Genomic DNA, 18,294 nt, shown 5'->3' on the forward strand with positions numbered 1-18,294 from the left:
AACTATCTTAGAAGTAATTGCAAATATCAGTTGGAGATATATATATATGAATGAATGATAAATGAACAGATGAACAGGTGAATGAAAAAGTAGGTTGGTAGGTGGTTGAATAGGTATTTTAATGAATGGATAGATGGATCAATGGATAAATGGGTAGGATGAACATATGGATGATTGGGTGATGGATAGAAAGATGGATGGAAGGATCAATGGATAGATGGATGGGTGAATGGACAGATGGATGGATGAAACATGGATGGGTGAATAAATGGATAAATGAATGAACGGAAGGAAGGCAGGATAGGTGGATAGATGGATCAATAGATGGATGGATAGGTGATAGACAGGTAGATGGATGGATAGGTAGATGAATGGACAGATGGATATATAGATGGATAGGTAAATAGGTGGACAGGTGGATGTTTAGATGGACAGTAGGATAAGTGGATGGGTGATGGATCCATGGATGAATGAATAATGGAAGGTTTATGCCAGGAGGAGTGATTTTAGGTTTTCAAGCTGGATACCCAGATCAGCTGGCTCTGCCTGCTCAAACTTCATAAAGAGGAAATGAGTGAAACCCAGCCAGAGAAAGATGAAAGTCCAGATTCTCCACATCCCAGGTGACATACCACCAACATACAAGTTGCTTCTAAACAGGCATGGAGTGAACATTTCTGCTTCCTAACTCCTACTGGGAAATGGGAAGCACCTTTGCTTGAATGCTAAGCTCCTCTCCTGCCACCCTGAAGAGGAAAGACACCCAGACAGGAGGGAAAGACATCACCCAAGCTAGAAGCAGCCCACTACAGCTTCAGGTCTGGTGGTAGAGAAGAGTTGAGCTGGGTGCTAGAGTTGCCTACAGCCACCCCAACTCAGTCATTCTCCCCTTCTTTTTTCTTTTTTTTTGTTTTTGGGGCCACACCCGTTTGATGCTCAGGGGTTACTCCTGGCTAAGCACTCAGAAATTGCCCCTGGCTTGGGGGGACCATATGGGACGCTGGGGGATCGAACCGCAGTCCTTCCTTGGTTAGCGCTTGCAAGGCAGACACCTTACCTCTAGCGCCACCTCGCCGGCCCCCATTTTCCCCTTCTGACAAGGGGAGAGGTGCTTCCTCCCAAGACTTTAACCCTTTTGTTCTCTTTCACCTCCTATGTGTTTCCAATTGCCTTCCTTTTATGAAAGTGGTGCAACTTTAAATTTAAAATATGCTGATTGTAGAAACATGGGAGATAGTTCAAAGGGCTGAAACACATGCCTGGTATGTTCCAGGTCCCAGCCTCAGTCCCCTGTATATATGTCGTTCTCCCTAGAGCAACTTGGTGTACTCCCAGTGGTCCCCAGCATTACCAAAAAAATACAATGCAATATTTTTAAAAATAAATAATATATTTAAAAAGAAAATATGGCAAAAATCAGGAAGATACCGGAGATAGCTTATATTCGGACATGCTCCTCTGACTAGTGGGCTCTTAGGCATGGGGAATCATTTTATCAAATAGAGAATAAAATCTAGTTGGAGGCATCCTTGTCCCTTCCCTCCCTCCCTCCCTCTCTCCTTCCCTCCCACCCTCTCTCCCTCTCTCCCTTCCTTCCTCCCTCCCTTCCTTCCTTCCTTCCTTCCTTCCTTCCTTCCTTCCTTCCTTCCTTCCTTCCTTCCTTCCTTCCTTCCTTCCTTCCTTCCTTCCTTCCTTCCTTCCTTCTTTCCTTCCTTCTTTCCTTCCTTCTTTCCTTCCTTCCTTCCTCCTTCCCTCCCTCCCTCCCTCCCTTCCTCCTTCCTTCCCCTGATCTTGCCAGAAGTTACATCTGAGCACAGAGCCAGAAGTAACCCCCGAGTATCACCTTGTTGGCCCCCAAATAAAACAAAACAAAAAGAATATGCTCTGAGCACTGCCATATGTGATCCCACAAACAAACAAACAAACAAATAAATAAATAACAAACTTTGTTGGTACTGTGCTCTCAAGACATTAAAATTAGAGAGCTGAAGAACTTACAGCCCTTGTCTGCCGTCTGCCTGGGCACAACAGATACACCAAAAAGTGCTGCTTTCTGGCATAATCAACTCGGACAAGGTGACATCCAGGTGCTCAAAGGAGGTTTAAGGAAGTGCTTCCAACTGTACCTCTAAGAATCTAGGGGGACTGCCTGGAGGATTGCACCTTTTGCTTCAATTCCCTCCCCTCCTCTTCCATCTTGGTCCCATCTCCCCAGCACTGCTTTCATGTCAGAGACATAGCACCTTCCTTGTTCATAAAGTGACATGATGCCTACAAGTAGAGTCCCTGGAGCTTGTCTGCCAGGGTTTGTATCCTGCTCTGATCTCTCACTCTCGCTCTGGTTTTTGGGCCACACCCAGTGGTGCTCAGGGGTTACTCCTGGCTCTGTGCTCAGAAATCGCTCCTGGCAGGCTCAGGGGACAATATATGTAATGCTCGGGATCAAACCCAGGTCCATCCTGAGTTGGCTGTGTGTAAAGTAAACACCCTACCACTGTGCTCTCTCTCCAGCCCCAGCTCTGATCTCTAAGATGGCTGTTAATGGGGGCTGATGAGGTGGCGCTAGAGGTAAAGTGTCTGCCTTGCAAGTGCTAGCCAAGGAAAGATCACGACCGTGGTTCAATCCCCCGGCGTCCCCTATGGTCCCCCCAAGCCAGGGGCAATTTCTGAGCTCTTAGCCAGGAGTAACCCCTGAGCATCAAATGGGTGTGCCCCCCCCCCAAAAAAAAGGCTGTTAATGGATCCAAAACTCTCAGAAGTTCGATGAGAGACGCTTAGCTAGCAGTGGGTGCAAACTGCCTGTGGTTTAAGTCCAGAACAGCCACATACTAACTGTGTCTTTAGGGCATAACTTCCTCAACTCAGTTGCAGGTGGTTCCCTGGAAAGTGGGAAGATGTATTATATGAACCCACTTCCTATAGGGTCCCTTAACATAAAGATTAATTAACATAAAGATAATGAAAGCAGAGCACTGGGCACAGTGTGCCTGGCACAGACACACACCTATGTTCCCTAGTACTACTGCTAAAGGGGTTGGTTTAGGTGGCTAAAGGGGAAATTTGTCCCCCTCCCCAAATAAGACTTAAAAGTAGAATACCTAAAAAATGAAATAAAGACACATTATAAAGGGAGCAACAAATAACCAAAGGCAACAGAATGGAAGACTTGGTATACTGAACTGAGGTTATCTGGGGAGAGGCCTTTGAGACATTGGTGGAAGGAAATGGGCACTTTGGTGGGGTGTGGGTGTTGTAACAATGTACACATGAACCTAGCATTCGTACTCTAAATCATGGCACCTCAAAAACATAAATTTAAAAAAAATAGAGAGGTAGGGCCAGAGCTATAGTACAGCAGGTAAGGCTCTTGCCTTGCACTTGATCAGGGTTTGATCCCCAGCATTTCATATAGTCCCTTGAGAACTGCCAGGAATAATTCCGAAAGTTAAGTTCAGAGCACTGCTGGATGTGAGCCCCAAAAAAGCAAAACAAAAAAGGGGGTACCTAGGAGGGTTCCAGAGAGACAGGACAAGGTATAAAGCACTTGCCTTGCAAACAGTTGACCCCAGTTTGTTTCCTAGTATTATATGTGGTTCTTATCACTGGGCTGGTTCCTGGAACCACATATGGCCACCCAAGCACTGCCAAAATTAACCCCTGAGCACAAAAATAGAAGTAGCTCCTGAGCACTGCTGACTGTGACCCAATGTCTTCAATAAATTAAACCAAAGAAAAGGGGCCAGAGTGATAGCACAGCAGGTTTGCCTTGCATGTGGCCAACCTGGGTTTGATTCTTGCCCAGCATCCCATATGGTCCTGGAAGCTGCCAGGAGTAATTTCTGGGCATAGAGCCAGGAATAACACAAGCACCACCCAGTGTGGCCCAAAAACTAAAATGAAAACAAACAACGAGAAAGTCTCTCTACTGCCTCCAAAATAGGGTTTCATTTAGGACGGCCTTTGTTTCCAGGGAAAAACATGGACTAGTGTATCTTGGCACTTGGAAAATAGTATATTTGTTTGCCTCCAGTCCAATGCATCTGGGCTCTGTTTAAAAAGGAAGATGCCAGGAGAGATCTCTGCTTACAGATAGCCAGGAGTAAGCCCTGGGCACTGCCCACAAACAAACAAACAAACAAAAAAAAATGTAAAAAAGGAAAAAAAAGGAAAACCTCTTCCCCCAAAGAGAGAGTAAAGCAGGTAAGGCATATGCCTTGGACTTACTCTCAAGTACCACTGGTCCCTTAAACACCACCAGAAGTGACCTCAGAGCACAATGCTAGGAGTAAACCCTAAGCACTGCTAGGTTTAGCCACATAGCAAAATAAAACAAAAGGAAGATCCATTCAGAGAAGAGAATCCCTCTCCAGGCCTGACCTCACGGGGCTTGCTTTTCCACAAGCTGAGTCAGAAGTACTGTCCCCAGGTATGAAGGCTCAAAGGGAGGTTTCTGCATCCCTGATGGGGAGCAACACTGGAGGGCTGCCAAGAACGGACTCCACCTGGCATATGCTCATTTGCTACCCAACTCATTCAAATATCAGTTCCAGGAAAGCAGTGTTTTCCCAGCTTTGATTCTCTACTGCATACAGGTTAGATACAGAGTAGGTGCTCAGGAAATGAGCCTGGACTTTCAAGGTTTATGAGAGTGGGAACCACCAATAACAGATAGTGCTACGTTGGTAAGGTTCCCAGTTTTTGGCCTTTCTAGGTGTTGGACACTTTAAGACACTATATGCATGAATCCCTGTCCTCAAAAAGACTATTAACTTCTCCATGTCATAAATGAGGAAACTTACTCAGAGAGGGTAAATTATAGAAGTGGGGTCTGGCTGTGTATCCACTCTGTGCATCACTCAGATGCAACACTTGGAGTTGGTACAGAGCCATTAGATCAAAGCCACCAACTCAGAATAGGGTAGAGGCCCTCAGAGGAAAAGAGCAGGGAGCATAGAGTATAAACAATGATTTTTCAATGGCCTTGGGGGCCTTAGTAGAACCCCCCAATACACCATCCTCCGCCCTTTATCCTTTCTAATCCAAGGTATCTGGTGCTTTGCCTGGGTCATTTCTGCTAGCAAGGCTCTCTGCTTTAGAGGCAGCCTGATGTTCCAATAAGAACCTTCCAGCTTGGGCCAGGGAGGTAGCACAGCGGAAGGGTCTTTGACTTGCATGAGATCAACCCAGGACAGACCCAAGTTGATCCCCAGCATCCCATATGGTCCCCCTCAAGCCTGGCAGGAGCGATTTCTAAGCACAGAGCCAGGAGTAACCCTTGAGAGCTGCCGGGTGTGATCCCAAAACAAAAACAAACAAACAAACAAACAAACAAGAACCTTCCAGCTTTAAGGGAACTCAGTGATTATTCAGTCTGAACCCCTATTCACAGATAATATATTAAATCTCTGGACAAGGGGCCAGAGTGATAACACAGCGGCAGGGCATTTGCCTTGCACATGACCCACCTGGGACAGACCTGAGTTCAATCCCCGGCATCCAATATGATCTCCTGAGCCTGCCAGGAGCAATTTCTGAGCACATAGTCAAGAATAACCCTGAGTGCCTCAGGTATGGCCCAAAAACAAACAAACAAACAAACAAATCTCTGGACAAGAAGTTGAGCTTTTGACACAGCTGACTCAAGTCAGGGTCCTAGGAGAACCCTTAGAAATCTTTAGCTTGGACACAGTGGTACCACATTCTGGGTTCTCATCAAGTTTGCCTCTTCTCTACTGACCAAATGTTTCAGTATTCTCAATTAGTTTTTGTTTGGCAATGGTCGGGAGTCACTCCTGGTAGTGCTCAGGGACCAAGCAGTGTCAGGGCTTGAACCCAGGCCTCCTGCATACAAAGCCTACACTCAGCACTTTGCTTTACCTTTTTTTTGGTGTGTTTTATTGGTTTTAGGGCCCCACCCAGCTTTACCAGGGCTTATTTCTATCTCTGGTGCTCCTGTGATTACTTCTGGTGGTGCTCAAGAGACCATATGGCAGGGGTGGCGAACACGCGGCTCTCGAGCCATATGCGACTCCCGGCCAAAATGAATACGGCTCTTTGCCTCTAATCGTTATTTTGTGTACTATGGCTCTTTGTCAAGTTTGGATTTTGTTCTGCTGCTTCTGAGGAGGGACCTCCAAAGAGAGATCTCCGAGCACATAGTTCTGCCCCTAGGCTGCGTCCTCCAGTCTCCCATCCCTCGGAAACAACTGCACGGGCCAGCGAGGGGGGGGACCCGTGTGTCACATGTTGGGTCACATCTTGCCCTTAGTTCTTGGTGTGGAGGACGCAGCACACCCTCATCATCACTGCAGGATTTTGACCCTCACTCAAAATGGCAAAATGCAGTGTGTGTTTAATATATTATTGTTAAAATTATATGCTTTTATGTGAGTGTTCGTCTGTTTTGGCAGGTCACTGCGTGGTGTGGCTCTCTCACTCCCACAGTTTAAAATTTTGGCTTTTTGTGTCTAACTTATTCGCCACCCCTGCCATATGGGATGCCAGGGACCAAACCTGGGTTGACTGTGTGCAAAGCAAATGCCCTGCCTGCTATATTATCACTCCAGCCCCTACACTCAGTACTTTGAATTCTCTTTTCAGCACCCTGTATCAATTTGGTGGGATTAACTTTTGTTCTTTCTTTAAAAAACTCAATATTGAGAGCTGAAGAGATAGTATAGTGGATAAGGCACTTGTTTTGCATGGACTGACCCAGGTTTGATCCTTGGCGTACTGTATGGTCCTCAAACCCTGCTACCCTTGTTATCCCTAAGCACAGAGCCAGGAGAAAGCCACTGGGTAACAACAAAACAAACAGGAGGAAAAAAAAAACAGCCTGAACATGTGTTCCCTCCTCTGCTGGGAAAGTTCTCAGACTAATGGGAAGACTCAGGCTTGAGCTTGGGAGCCCTAAGTCTGGCAGGGAAGTTAACACAGGGAGGTCTGCCTGGGCCCCCAGCTCTGGGTTTGTCTGGGCTCTGGCTGTTTCCCCCTTCCTCCCCCCACCTTTTTGGACCTTAGATGGCACCTGTTTCTAGGTCCCCTGGGCCAATAAAGGCAGTGCCCTGACAGCCAGGAAATTTTACAAGCACTGGTGAGGCTTCAAGGTGGTGGGAAGCATTCGAGGGCCAGACATGGGAATGAGAAAGCGCCCGGGAATGTGCCCAGAACAGCTGCCGGAGGATCAGAGGAAGGAGGGAGGTTGGCGGGTTGGCTCAGATATCACCCTGGGAGCTGAGGGGAGGCAGTGAGATGAGCTGGCTGCTGGCCCTACCCCCCATGTCCCCCTTGGGGTCTCCCTCAAAGACAGCCATGGGCCTCTCATTCTGGGGGCAAGGGTTTGGCAGAGGTGGGGAGGACAGAGGGAAACTTGCTGAACCTAGCAAGACTTAAATACTAGTTTGCTTCTAGGATCTTCCTGATGACTTCCAAATCTCAGGCTGAATTCATTCACTTCTTCCTTCTCTGGGATGGAAAAGACTTGGGATGCACTTTGGCCTTCTCCAAGCATAGGCTTAATCCTGCCTGGTTCTGGGCTCCCTCCCGGACATGACATTTCTCTGAGTTTGTGCTTCTGGACCTGTTATTTTTCGTTTGTTTGTTTGTTTGTATTGGGCCACACCCAGTGATGCTTTGGGGTTATTCCTGGCTATGCACTCAGAAATCGTTCCTGGCTTGGGGGACCATATAGGACAAGGGGATCTAACGATGGTCAGTCCTGGGTTAGCGCGTGCAAGGCAAACACCCTACTGCTTGTCCACCTCTCCAGCCCCGTGGACCTGCTACTTTGAGGGAGGAGCAACCACGCTATAAAGTGCTCTGTGACCATGTGCAAGAATCCTAGCAATGTTGGGTGATCCTTCTTCAAACCATGGCTCACCACCCTGCTCATGGAGAAGACAGGCCAGGTATGGCCCCCACAGAAGTTGTTTGTCAGGACCAATATGGACTCTTCTCCCTCCCCCACCCTCTACTACTCAGCTGGTGACCCCAAAACTCTGCTTATCACAACTGTCAGCGCCTGAAAACTCAGCCTGGCCCAACCAGAGCCCTTCCCTGGGTCACTTTCCCCTTCTTTTCCTTTTCTTCACCTTATCTCCCTCCCTGGAGTTCTTGTTGCCTGGAGGATGAATTCAATCCAACAGGGCTCCCTGCATTTCTGCCTGCCCTACCCCACCCTGGGCGGTTCACAGTTTGGTCGGTTAGTTGGCAACAACCTTTGTTGCCATCTACACTGCTGCCATGTCATTGGCATTGTCCCAAAGGCTCCTCCTGTGATAATTCCAGAAGCTGCTAAGCATTCAGTCCCTAGTCACCACCACTTGGTGTCTGGAACTCCACATATACACCCGCTGGACATCTCCTCACCTGGACTCGTGCTTCAGTCAGCTTGGTCCTCTGTGCCAGCTCCTCGCGGGTGTAGATGTCGGGGTAGTGAGTCCGCTCAAAGGCCTTCTCCAGCTCTTCCAGCTGCTCTGCTGTGAATGTGGTCCGGCTGCGGCGCTGCTTGCGTTTCAGGGGGAGATCTGGTTCCGACTCCACATCGGAGCCTTCATCCAGGCGATTCCCTATAGGAAGAAGAAGGGAGGGAGGGGGCCTGGTGAGATTGCTGGTACTTTGTGTCCATCTTCTTTTCGATTTATTTTTACATTTTTAATTTTTTAAATTTTTAAATTTTTTTTTGTTTTTTCTTTTTTTGGTCACACCCCGCTGCGCTCAGGGGTTACTCCTGGCTCTACATTCAGAAATCGCTTCTAGCAGGCTCCAGGGACCATATGGGATGCTGGGATTTGAACCACCATCCATCCTGGGTCAGCTGCGTGCAAGGCATCTGCCCTAGCACTGTGCTATTTCTTGGCCCCTACATTTTTTATTTTAAAATAAATTATTTAATTTATTGAAATGCACAGTTACAAAGTTGTTTGTGATTGAGTTTCAGTTATACGGTAAACCCTTCACCAATACACATTTCCTGCCACCAATATCCTCAGTTTCCCTTCATTTTTATTTTTATTTTTATTCTCTCTCTCTTTATCATTTTTTCTCTTTTTTCTTTCTCTTTTACTCTTACTTTCCCCCCCCCCCCTTTAAGCAGATATTGTTACTGAAGGGGTATCATGTATATCACTTTATCTCCTTTCAGCACCCAGTTCTTGTCTAGAACGATCATTTCTAACTATCATTATCATAGTTGTCCCTCCTCTGCCCTATTGCACTGCCCCACTCTTTGTGGCAAGTTTCCTACCATGGACTAGTCCTCCTGGCCCTCTTCTCGATAATCTCTGGATTTTAATACCATACTATCTTTTATATTTTATAAATGGGTACAATCATTCTATGTCAATCCCTCTCCCTCTGACTCATTTCGCTCAGCATAACACTCTAGATATCATCCATGTATAAGAAAATTTCATGACTTCATTTTTCCTAATAGCTGCATAGTATTCCATTTTGTTGCTGTCCCACTTCACTCCCCACTCTTTATCCACTCATCTAGTCTTATGGTGGGTAACCTTCTGACTTATTGTGCTCAGACACCAAGGTCCCTCTCAAGCATTGGAAAAGAATGTTCCCAAAGCAACGGTCTATCAACATGAAGAGTGTAAGAATGCTTTATGGTACAATCATTCTTTGTCACTTAATTAAAAAAAGTATATTCTAGATAAGGTAATACATTTATTATCATATAAACATTGATAGTCTTGGTGTACTCAGTTACTTCACCACCACCAAAATGTCCGGATTGCCCCTATTCTTGACTGTGTGTTATATCCTATTCATATACTGCTCCCACAGAAAAATCTGGATTTTTAGTTTGTAATCTAGTACCTAAGATAGTTATCAAGTAATACTACCTATTCCCCTGCTCGCTTTCCCTATGTATCACAGATGAGTGAGATCATCTCATCCTTATCTTTCTCCCTCTGGTTAATTTTATTCAGCACAATGCCCTCCAATTCCATCCAACTGACAGCAAACTGCATTTTATAGCCTTTCTTATAGATGCATAATATTCTTTCTTACAACTGTGTGTACAATATTCCATTAAGATATATATGTGTATGTGCATGCATGTATGTGTGTATCACAACTTCTCTATCTAGTATTCTGTTCTTTTTTTTTTTTTTTTTTTTTTTTTTGGTTTTTGGGCCACACCCGTTTGACGCTCAGGGGTTACTCCTGGCTATGTGCTCAGAAATCGCCCCTGGCTTGGAGGGACCATATGGGACACCGGGGGATCGAACCGCGGTCCTTCCTTGGCTAGCGCTTGCAAGGCAGACACCTTACCTCCAGCGCCACCTACCCGGCCCCTAGTATTCTGTTCTATATTTAGGTTTCTCTATAGCCTGGCTACTGCATTAAGTTCATCAAAGAACATAGGTGGGTAGATATCTTTTTGGATCATTGCTAAGTGAAATTGCTGTGTCATAAAGAAGCAATATTCTTAGTATTTTGAAACATCAGCACATATTTACATAGCTGACCCATTCTTTAAAAACCAAAACCAGGGGCTGGAGAGATAGCATAGCAGTAAGGAGTTTGCCTTGCATGCAACTGACCCAGAACAGATGGTCATTCGAATCTTGACATCCCATATAGTCCCCCAATCCATGCAGAAGCAATTTCTGAGCTCAGAGCCAGGAGCAGCCCCTGAGAGCAGCCAAGTGTGATCCAAACCCCCCCATAAAACAACAATAACAAAAAAAAACCCAAAACAATTGTTGGGCACTAAGGTCATTTCCACAGACACAGAAAGGTATCTGTGACATAGGACTCAGCTGGTTTCATGAAGATATACATTTGTCAACATCCCTGAAACCAGATTCCAAAACAGGAAGAACTGGACTATAAAGAGAGGTGCACACATATTACATAGTCTGACAAGCCAGTTTTAAGAAGGCTGGTACAATCCAGTGGGCGATGGTGGTCTGCCTTGGAAAACCTGTGTGCAACATGAGACTGCAGGCCCATGCCCAAAGGCACCTCTCAAGGTGAAAATACCTCATTACAATTGGTATCACATAATATGGTTTTGCTCATTTGGCGTTTTTTTACAGTGATGGCCATGCCAACAATAACAACTAAGTTTGGGGAAAATGTTGCTAAGATGAGGGCAAGAACCGAAAGGAGGAAGGGTGTAGGTCTGTGCATCCAGTGCTGATCAGGCATACCCCATCATTCCCACTGATTTCTATCCTCCTTAATGATGTCCGTTATCCTCACTAATTTCTACGCTTGGACTTCCTGTGAAGACAGAGCCCGTGATGCTGGAGCCACCTCGTTGCCTAGTCATAGTTGGGACTATGAATCAATTCCTGTCCCAGTTGCAGACTGAGGGGAGGAGCTTCAGGAAGGGCTTGATCATGCTCCTCCGAAACTGAGACTAAAGACACTCTGGGAATCAAACTGGCTCCTTGACTTCACCAATCCTGTGCTTCATGCCCATCTCTGATCCAGCAGAGAAGTCCCCTAGCCAAAACTCTGGAGCTTGTGTTTTCTGGGGGAACTTTGAGGAGCACAGAGGAAGGAGCTGGGAGGGGGGAGGAAAAAGCTGGTAGTTAGGTTATCTTCCTGGCCCCCAATTCAGCCTTCTTTGTCTTTTCTTTTTTGCCTTCATGCCTCCCTGCCCCATCACCATCACTGATGTTCACAGATCTCTCATATGCCTCAGCATCCGTTTATTCCTTCACTCACCAGAACACCAACTGGGCATTCACGGGTGCCAGTGTGAGTCCTAATGAACAGAGTGCACAGCATGCATGGAACTGGAAGAGGGGCCACGTGAAAAACTAAAATGTTCCCAGCAATTGTCTACACAGCTCTCTGAATATGCTTTCCCATCAGTCCTATTCTACTCAGTTCCTCCAGCATATTTGGAGACACACAGACCTGGGCTCAGCCCTTTCATCTGCTCCCCCCCGAAAGCCTAGATGGTGAGTGAAGGGTGAAAAGACTAGCATGCCCAGAGTGGGAGCATCTCCAGGGCCTGTCTTCAAAGGGCAGCCCAGGGGCAAAGTCATCCAGCTTCAGGCAATGTCCTCCTCACTGTCCCTGTCCCTCACTCCTGCCACCCGGAAGATCAGTGTATGTGACAACACACAAGAGCGGCACCCAGTCAAAGGAAACCCCACCTGATTATCCCTGAAGGCACAGAGACCTGTGTTGGATCCAGGCCCCCCCACCCCATCCCCTCTCTATGAAGCTGCCCAGCTCCAGCCACTGAGAAGGGCTGCAGGGGGCACAGTTGGCATTTTGGGGCACCTTCCCCAGCATGTCTGAGTTTCAGGACCAAAGACAATGAGGCCCATTTCCAGAAACTCACTGTCTCACCTCCCTGCCCTCAAAAGGAGCATAAGCAGAGGAAGCAGGTATGATAGGTAAGAGGACAGGCTCCTGGGGGTGGGGGGAGATTGCAGGGAAGGGGACCTCAAACACCAGATAAGAGCTGGGAGATCCAGGAACAGGGTACACCAAGTCTGAGGGGGGAGACAGAAACCCCCAGTCTGAGGGGAACTGTTTCTGGACCAACCCAGCCTAACCAGTCTCACCTTTTGCTAGAGCTCTGAGGTCCCCACGACCACTCATGCAGAGGCCAAGACCCGTCCACCTCATTCCACGTGGGGGAGCCACTCACATGTGAAGCTGAGCCCAGGGAAGGTGCCAAGAGGCAGAAAACACAAAGGTTTTTGTTTGATTTTCATTTAAATTTACAGTGTCCCTGCTGCAAGGCTAGGATCAGCTGGATGGGTCTTTCACTCCTTCCAGACAGAACTGAAGGATACCTTAAGGTTGGGTACCCTTTTTTCTATGCTTCTATTTTCAACACGAGGTTCCTGACTCTCATTTTCTACATCTAAGAAATTTCATTTAAAAAAATGCCTATTTGGGGGCCAGCGCGATGGCACAGTGGTAAGGTGTTTGTCTTGCACGTGGCTGACCTAAGACGGAACATGGTTCGATCCCCCACTGTCCCATATGGTCCCCCAAGCCAGAAACTATTTCTTTTTTTTTTTTTTTTTTTTTTAGTTTTTGGGTCACACCCGGCAGTGCTCAGGGGTAACTCCTGGCTGTCTGCTCAGAAATAGCTCCTGGCAGGCACGGGAGACCACATGGGACACCGGGATTCAAACCAACCACCTTTGGCCCTGGATCGGCTGCTTGCAAGGCAAACGCCGCTGTGCTATCTCTCCGGGCCCCCAGAAACTATTTCTGAGCACATAGCCAGGAGTAACCCCTGAGTGTCATAGGGTGTGGCCCCATAACAAAACAAAACAAAACAAAGCCTATTGAAAGGCATTAATTTGTAACAGGATACAGGGGCACAGCTTCCTACATCAAGGTGTCTCATGAAGGTCCCCAAGCCCCTTCCACTGACCCCTTATATCCAGCATGCTGCCCTCCTCCTGGCCTTCTGACAACCAGGCATTTGTTCCCCTGTCTACAAGTTTGCTGTTGCTTTGTTTTGTTTGCTCATTAGTTCTGTGTTTTTTTTTTTTTTTCCACATACGAGTGAAATTGTATGGTATTTGTCTTTCTCCATCTGACTTAGTTCACTTAACATAATGCCCTTTGGGGCCACCCGTGTTGCTGCAAATGGCAGGATTTTATCTCATTTTTGAGCTGAACAGTCTAATTCAGTTTGTTAAGGAGCTTTTGTATACAGTCAGCTATTAAGAACAGGCTGTGGCTGTAACCAAAATCCAGAACGCAAGTGTCTGATGATGGGACAGAGCTCTGTCTGAGATGGGGGTCTTGCTCACTCAAGGTTCATGTGGGCTCCCTAAGGGTCTGGTTATTATCCTGGACCTCCCATGAGTGCCAAAGTCCTAGACTCATTGTGAGATCTGTCTCCCCGTCCCTTCTTCTGCATCCTTATTCTGCATGGATCCACGAACACCCCCTGAACCAAGCCAAAACCAGGGAAGGCAAAGCAAGGCCCAAAGGTTATGGATGCTGGAAGATCTGGGAGCATCTGAGAGGATGCTCCAGGATGTTGGCGGTTGCCATAACAACCCACTGGCCATAACAACACTCTTTTTTTTTTTTTTTTTTTTTTTGGTTTTAGGGCCACATCCGGCGTTGCTCAGGGGCTACTTCTGGCTGTCTGCTCAGAAATAGCTCCTGGCAGGCACGGGGGACCATATGGGACACCGGGATTCGAACCAACCACCTTTGGTCCTGGATTGGCTGCTTGCAAGGCAAACACTGCTGTGCTATCTCTCCGGGCCCATAACAACACTCTTTAAGCTGACTTGTTCCACTAGGCAAGAGAACCAGGGAGCTGGAAGAGAACAGGATGTGTCTAACTTCAGATCCTGGAAAAGCTCTGCTATGCCCCTTGGCCCCATGCTGGAGAGCAGCCCCCCACTTCAGGATGCTGCCAGCCATCCCTTAGCCAGCCTTCTGAGGAGCTAAAGAAGCTGGGGCTACCAACTCTTTTAAAAATAGGGCCCGGAGAGATAGCACAGTGGCGTTTGCCTTGCAAGCAGCTGTTCCAGGACCAAAGGTGGTTGGTTCGAATCCCGGTGTCCCATATGGTCCCCCGTGCCTGCCAGGAGCTACTTCTGAGCAGACAGCCAGGAGTGACCCCTGAGCACTGCCGGGTGTGGCCCAAAAACAAACAAACAAAAAAAAAAAAGGGAGAGGTTGGGGCTGGAGCGATAGTACAGCAGTAGTGTGTTTGTTTTGCAAGCAGCCGACCCTGGAGAGATGGTGGTTTGAATCCCAACATCCCATATGGTCCCCTGTGCCTGCCAGGAGTGATTTATGAGCACAGAGCCAAGAGTAACCTCTGAACGATGCTGCCTGGTGTGGCCCAAACCCCCCCCCACCCAAATAGGGAGAGGTGGGCCATTTGTTTGCCAACCTGGGACTGATCTGGGTTCGATCCCGGCATCCCATATGGTTTCCAGAGCCTGCATGAGCAATTTCTGAGTGCAAAGCCAAGAGTAACCCCTGAGCACCACCGGGTGTGGCCCCCCCAAAAAATAGGAAGAGGGGCTGGAGTGATAGCAAAGTGGGGGGGGTTGTCTTGTATATAGCTCACCCAGGTTTGATCCCTGGCATCCCATATAGTCCTATGAGCCTTCTAGGAGTGATTCCTGAGCACAAAGCCAGGTATAATCTCTGAGCACCACCAGATGTGGCCCCCAAATAGGGAGAAATGAGGCCCAGAGAGTTCCAGAAACTGGAGGGAGGTATATGATCGGTGAGCTCATTCCTGGAATGAGAGAAAAGAGACCTAGGGGACTCTTGGAGGTAAATATGGGAGCCCTGACATCTGATGGTGTTCTGCTTCTCCCAAAAGAAGGGCTGTGTGGCCCTCTCTGGTTCTTCATGACTCAGTGGTAAGATGAAGACCATGATACATTCCTGTGAGCTCCACTGGATTGCTTTGAGAATAAACTGCAGCAAAGTAGTAATTTGGATGATGTTATGGGTCCAGGATGGACCATTATTATTATTGATGCTGCTGCTGCTATGACAGAAAGAAAAGAAGAAGGCACAGGAAGGACCAAAGCAGCATGACTGAGGGACAACACAAAGAACAAGATGCCCACACTGCCCGTGCCTCAGTTTCTCCAAAGGCACCCTCCTCCCCCCACCCCCGTAATCCCACCTGGGAACTCTGTAGACTCAGAATTAGATTAATCAACAGGATTATCTGGATTCCAGCAAGGAGAGGCACCGCTGGCTGAGTTTTTTCATGTGCTGGAAGCTGATTGCCATTTGGGGAAGCCGGGCTGGCCAGGGATAACACAGGGCAGAGTGGACATGGGTGTGCATTCATTAAACAGGGCGGGTGGGGGTGGGGAGCAGTCTCCGGACAGCTGCAGCCTCTGCTCTCTGCTTCTCAGGGCCAAGTGATGGAAGGGTCCCGGGAGACTTGGCTGCTAGCTAAGAGAGAGAGAGAGAGAGAGAGAGAGAGAGAGAGAGAGAGAGAGAGAGAGAGAGAGAGACAGAGACAGAGAGACAGAGAGACAGAGAGAGACAGAGAGAGACAGAGAGAGACAGAGAGAGAGAGAGAGACAGAGAGACAGAGAGAGACAGAGAGAGAGACAGAGAGAGAGACAGAGAGAGAAAGAGAGACACAGAGAGAGACAGAGAGATAAAAGAGAGCAGAGAGAGAGGAGTGAGAGGAGAGAGCAAAGAGAAAGAGAGGAGAGAGAGCAGTCTGGAGAGGGACCCTTCCTCTGGGTTCCTGGCTCCTATCTGTTCAAGGATAGAAAACCTAGTTCCTAGTGCAGGGCTCCAGCCTTACAGAGGAGCTGACCAAAGTTCCATGTAAGGATGCTCTCAGTCCAAGGGAGAAGTCATCGTCTTAGCTTGGGAATGTCTCAGTCTGAGGGTGAAGTTGCAGTTTCCAGTTGAACCTGATTCTAGGGCAGGCACAAGAAACAAAGACTTGGGGTGTGGGAGGGACACTAGTGTGTGTGTGTGGAGGGAAGCTGGTGATGGGATTGATGTTAGAATATTGTATGTCTGAATTTCAATCATGAATAAAATTATAACTTTGTAATTCATGGAGATTCAATACAAAACTTAAAAAAAATAAGCAAGATTCTTAGTTTAAAAATATAGATAAAGGAAAAAAATAGAAGCCAGATCGATAGTTCGGTGGTAGGGAATTTGCCTTATACATGGTTGACTCAGGACTGACCTTGGTTGTTCTATCCCTGGGGACCCATATGGTCCCCAAGCCAGGAGCGATTTTTGAGTGCCTACCCAGGAGTAACCCCTGAGCATCACTGGGTGTGGCCCCAAAACCAAAACCATATATATAGAAAAAGGAAATGAACAGCTAAGTAGCTTGGAAGTACCCTGAAAGCCTGATAGAAAGAAGCAAGAAAAAGGAACAAGAGGTAACTAGTCAGCAAGACCTGGGGATGGGCAGGCATGAACTCTGCCCAGGCAGGGGCCAGCTGACAGTCTGGTGGAGGTGGGAGATATTGCAGATGGATGGGCTGCTCTCCTGTTCTCTCCATCAGCCTCAAGCCGCCCTCCTCCCCACCATCATCATCATACATTCAGGAAGCTCTACCTGGGAAAGGCCCAGAGTATTCCTTTCCCATTAATTCCCCAACCTCTGGCCTGCCTCGGTTCACATTCCTACCAAAACTCTGGTTCATGGCCAACACTTGCCTCCCTAACAGGACCCAACTAAGCTGCCCCACATCTCACATCTTTGTGGCTTTGAGCCCCAGCTTCCACTATTTGGAGCAGCTCTTCCCTTTTACTGGACATGCTCCTTTTGTTTGTTTGTTTGTTTTTGTTTTTGTTTTTGAATCACACCCAGAGGTGTTCAGGGGTTACTCCTGGCTTTGCACTCAGAATTTGCTCCTGGCAGGCAGGGGGACCATATAGAATGCCAGGATTTGAACCATTGTCTGTCATCCTATTCAGCTGCATGCAAGGCAAGCACTCTACTGTTGTGCTATCTCTCAGCCCCTGGACACGCTCCTATTCACCCCGCAGAATCCAGTTCATGGGTTGCCTCCACCAGCAAGGCTTCCTGGGGCTCTCTTTGTGACTCTCATCCAGAGACAAACTTGTCTACTTAGGGGGTCTCTTAGTCCTACAATCTTGGAGGGGGTCTTTGCAGTCAGGATAGCGCCTGGCACATAGCAGGTGCTTCAAAAAGTCTGAAAGCAACAGGGCTTGGCAGAAGGATAACAGCTTTCAATTTGAACTGTCCTAGACTGCAATTGTCATCATGCTTTACTCATGCACAATACTTTATGGTTTGCATGTCCTTCCACCATTTCCACACTGTCTGGCCCCATCACCCTGGAGAATTGTAGGTAGGATTAGCCCCATCACACAAATGCTCTGTGGAGCCCTGGTGTAGAGAAGGAAAAGCAGAGATCTGGGCTCCCGGCTTCCCTAGTAAATTATTTAGTGATGGAGAATTCTATGTTTGATCGCAAAAAGCAAAGCCACTTCTCTCCCCGCTTCCATGCGCTCCAAACTTTCCCTGCTTTTGCTTGCCAGAGGTAATAGCTCTAGATGAGAAGGTATTATGGGTCCAGGACCCACTCACTGCCCAGAAGGCAGAGGGAGTAGTTCCAGCTCCAAAGCCTTGTTCTCCCCCATTGGGGAAGCCAGCTGTGGCCTTGAGGCTTGGGATCATGCTCTTTGGAAGACCCCCCTACAACTCAGAAGCACCCACCCCTGCTTTAGACATCCTCCTCATTCCCTGCCACCTGCTTCCCACCCCAGCCTTTATTATAGTTTAACATAGGCTGGCTTGAAGCTGTGGCAGAGAAACGAATCACATAATAGTTGATATGCGTT

General features: G+C 47.7%; 1 protein-coding gene across 2 annotated transcripts in view; it reads right to left on the minus strand.

The window, feature by feature from the left end:
- Nucleotides 1-18,294, minus strand: part of PAX7 (paired box 7) — a 114,376-nt gene that overhangs the window by 41,273 nt on the left and 54,809 nt on the right. For both annotated transcript variants that reach the window (XM_049772043.1, XM_049772042.1), the window contains exon 5: nt 8,368-8,567. In XM_049772043.1, coding sequence (XP_049628000.1) covers nt 8,368-8,567 — 200 coding nt within the window. The remainder of the gene's footprint in view (nt 1-8,367; nt 8,568-18,294) is intronic.

Source organism: Suncus etruscus, chromosome 4 (genome assembly GCF_024139225.1).
Source record: "Suncus etruscus isolate mSunEtr1 chromosome 4, mSunEtr1.pri.cur, whole genome shotgun sequence".
Classification (NCBI taxonomy): domain Eukaryota; kingdom Metazoa; phylum Chordata; class Mammalia; order Eulipotyphla; family Soricidae; genus Suncus; species Suncus etruscus.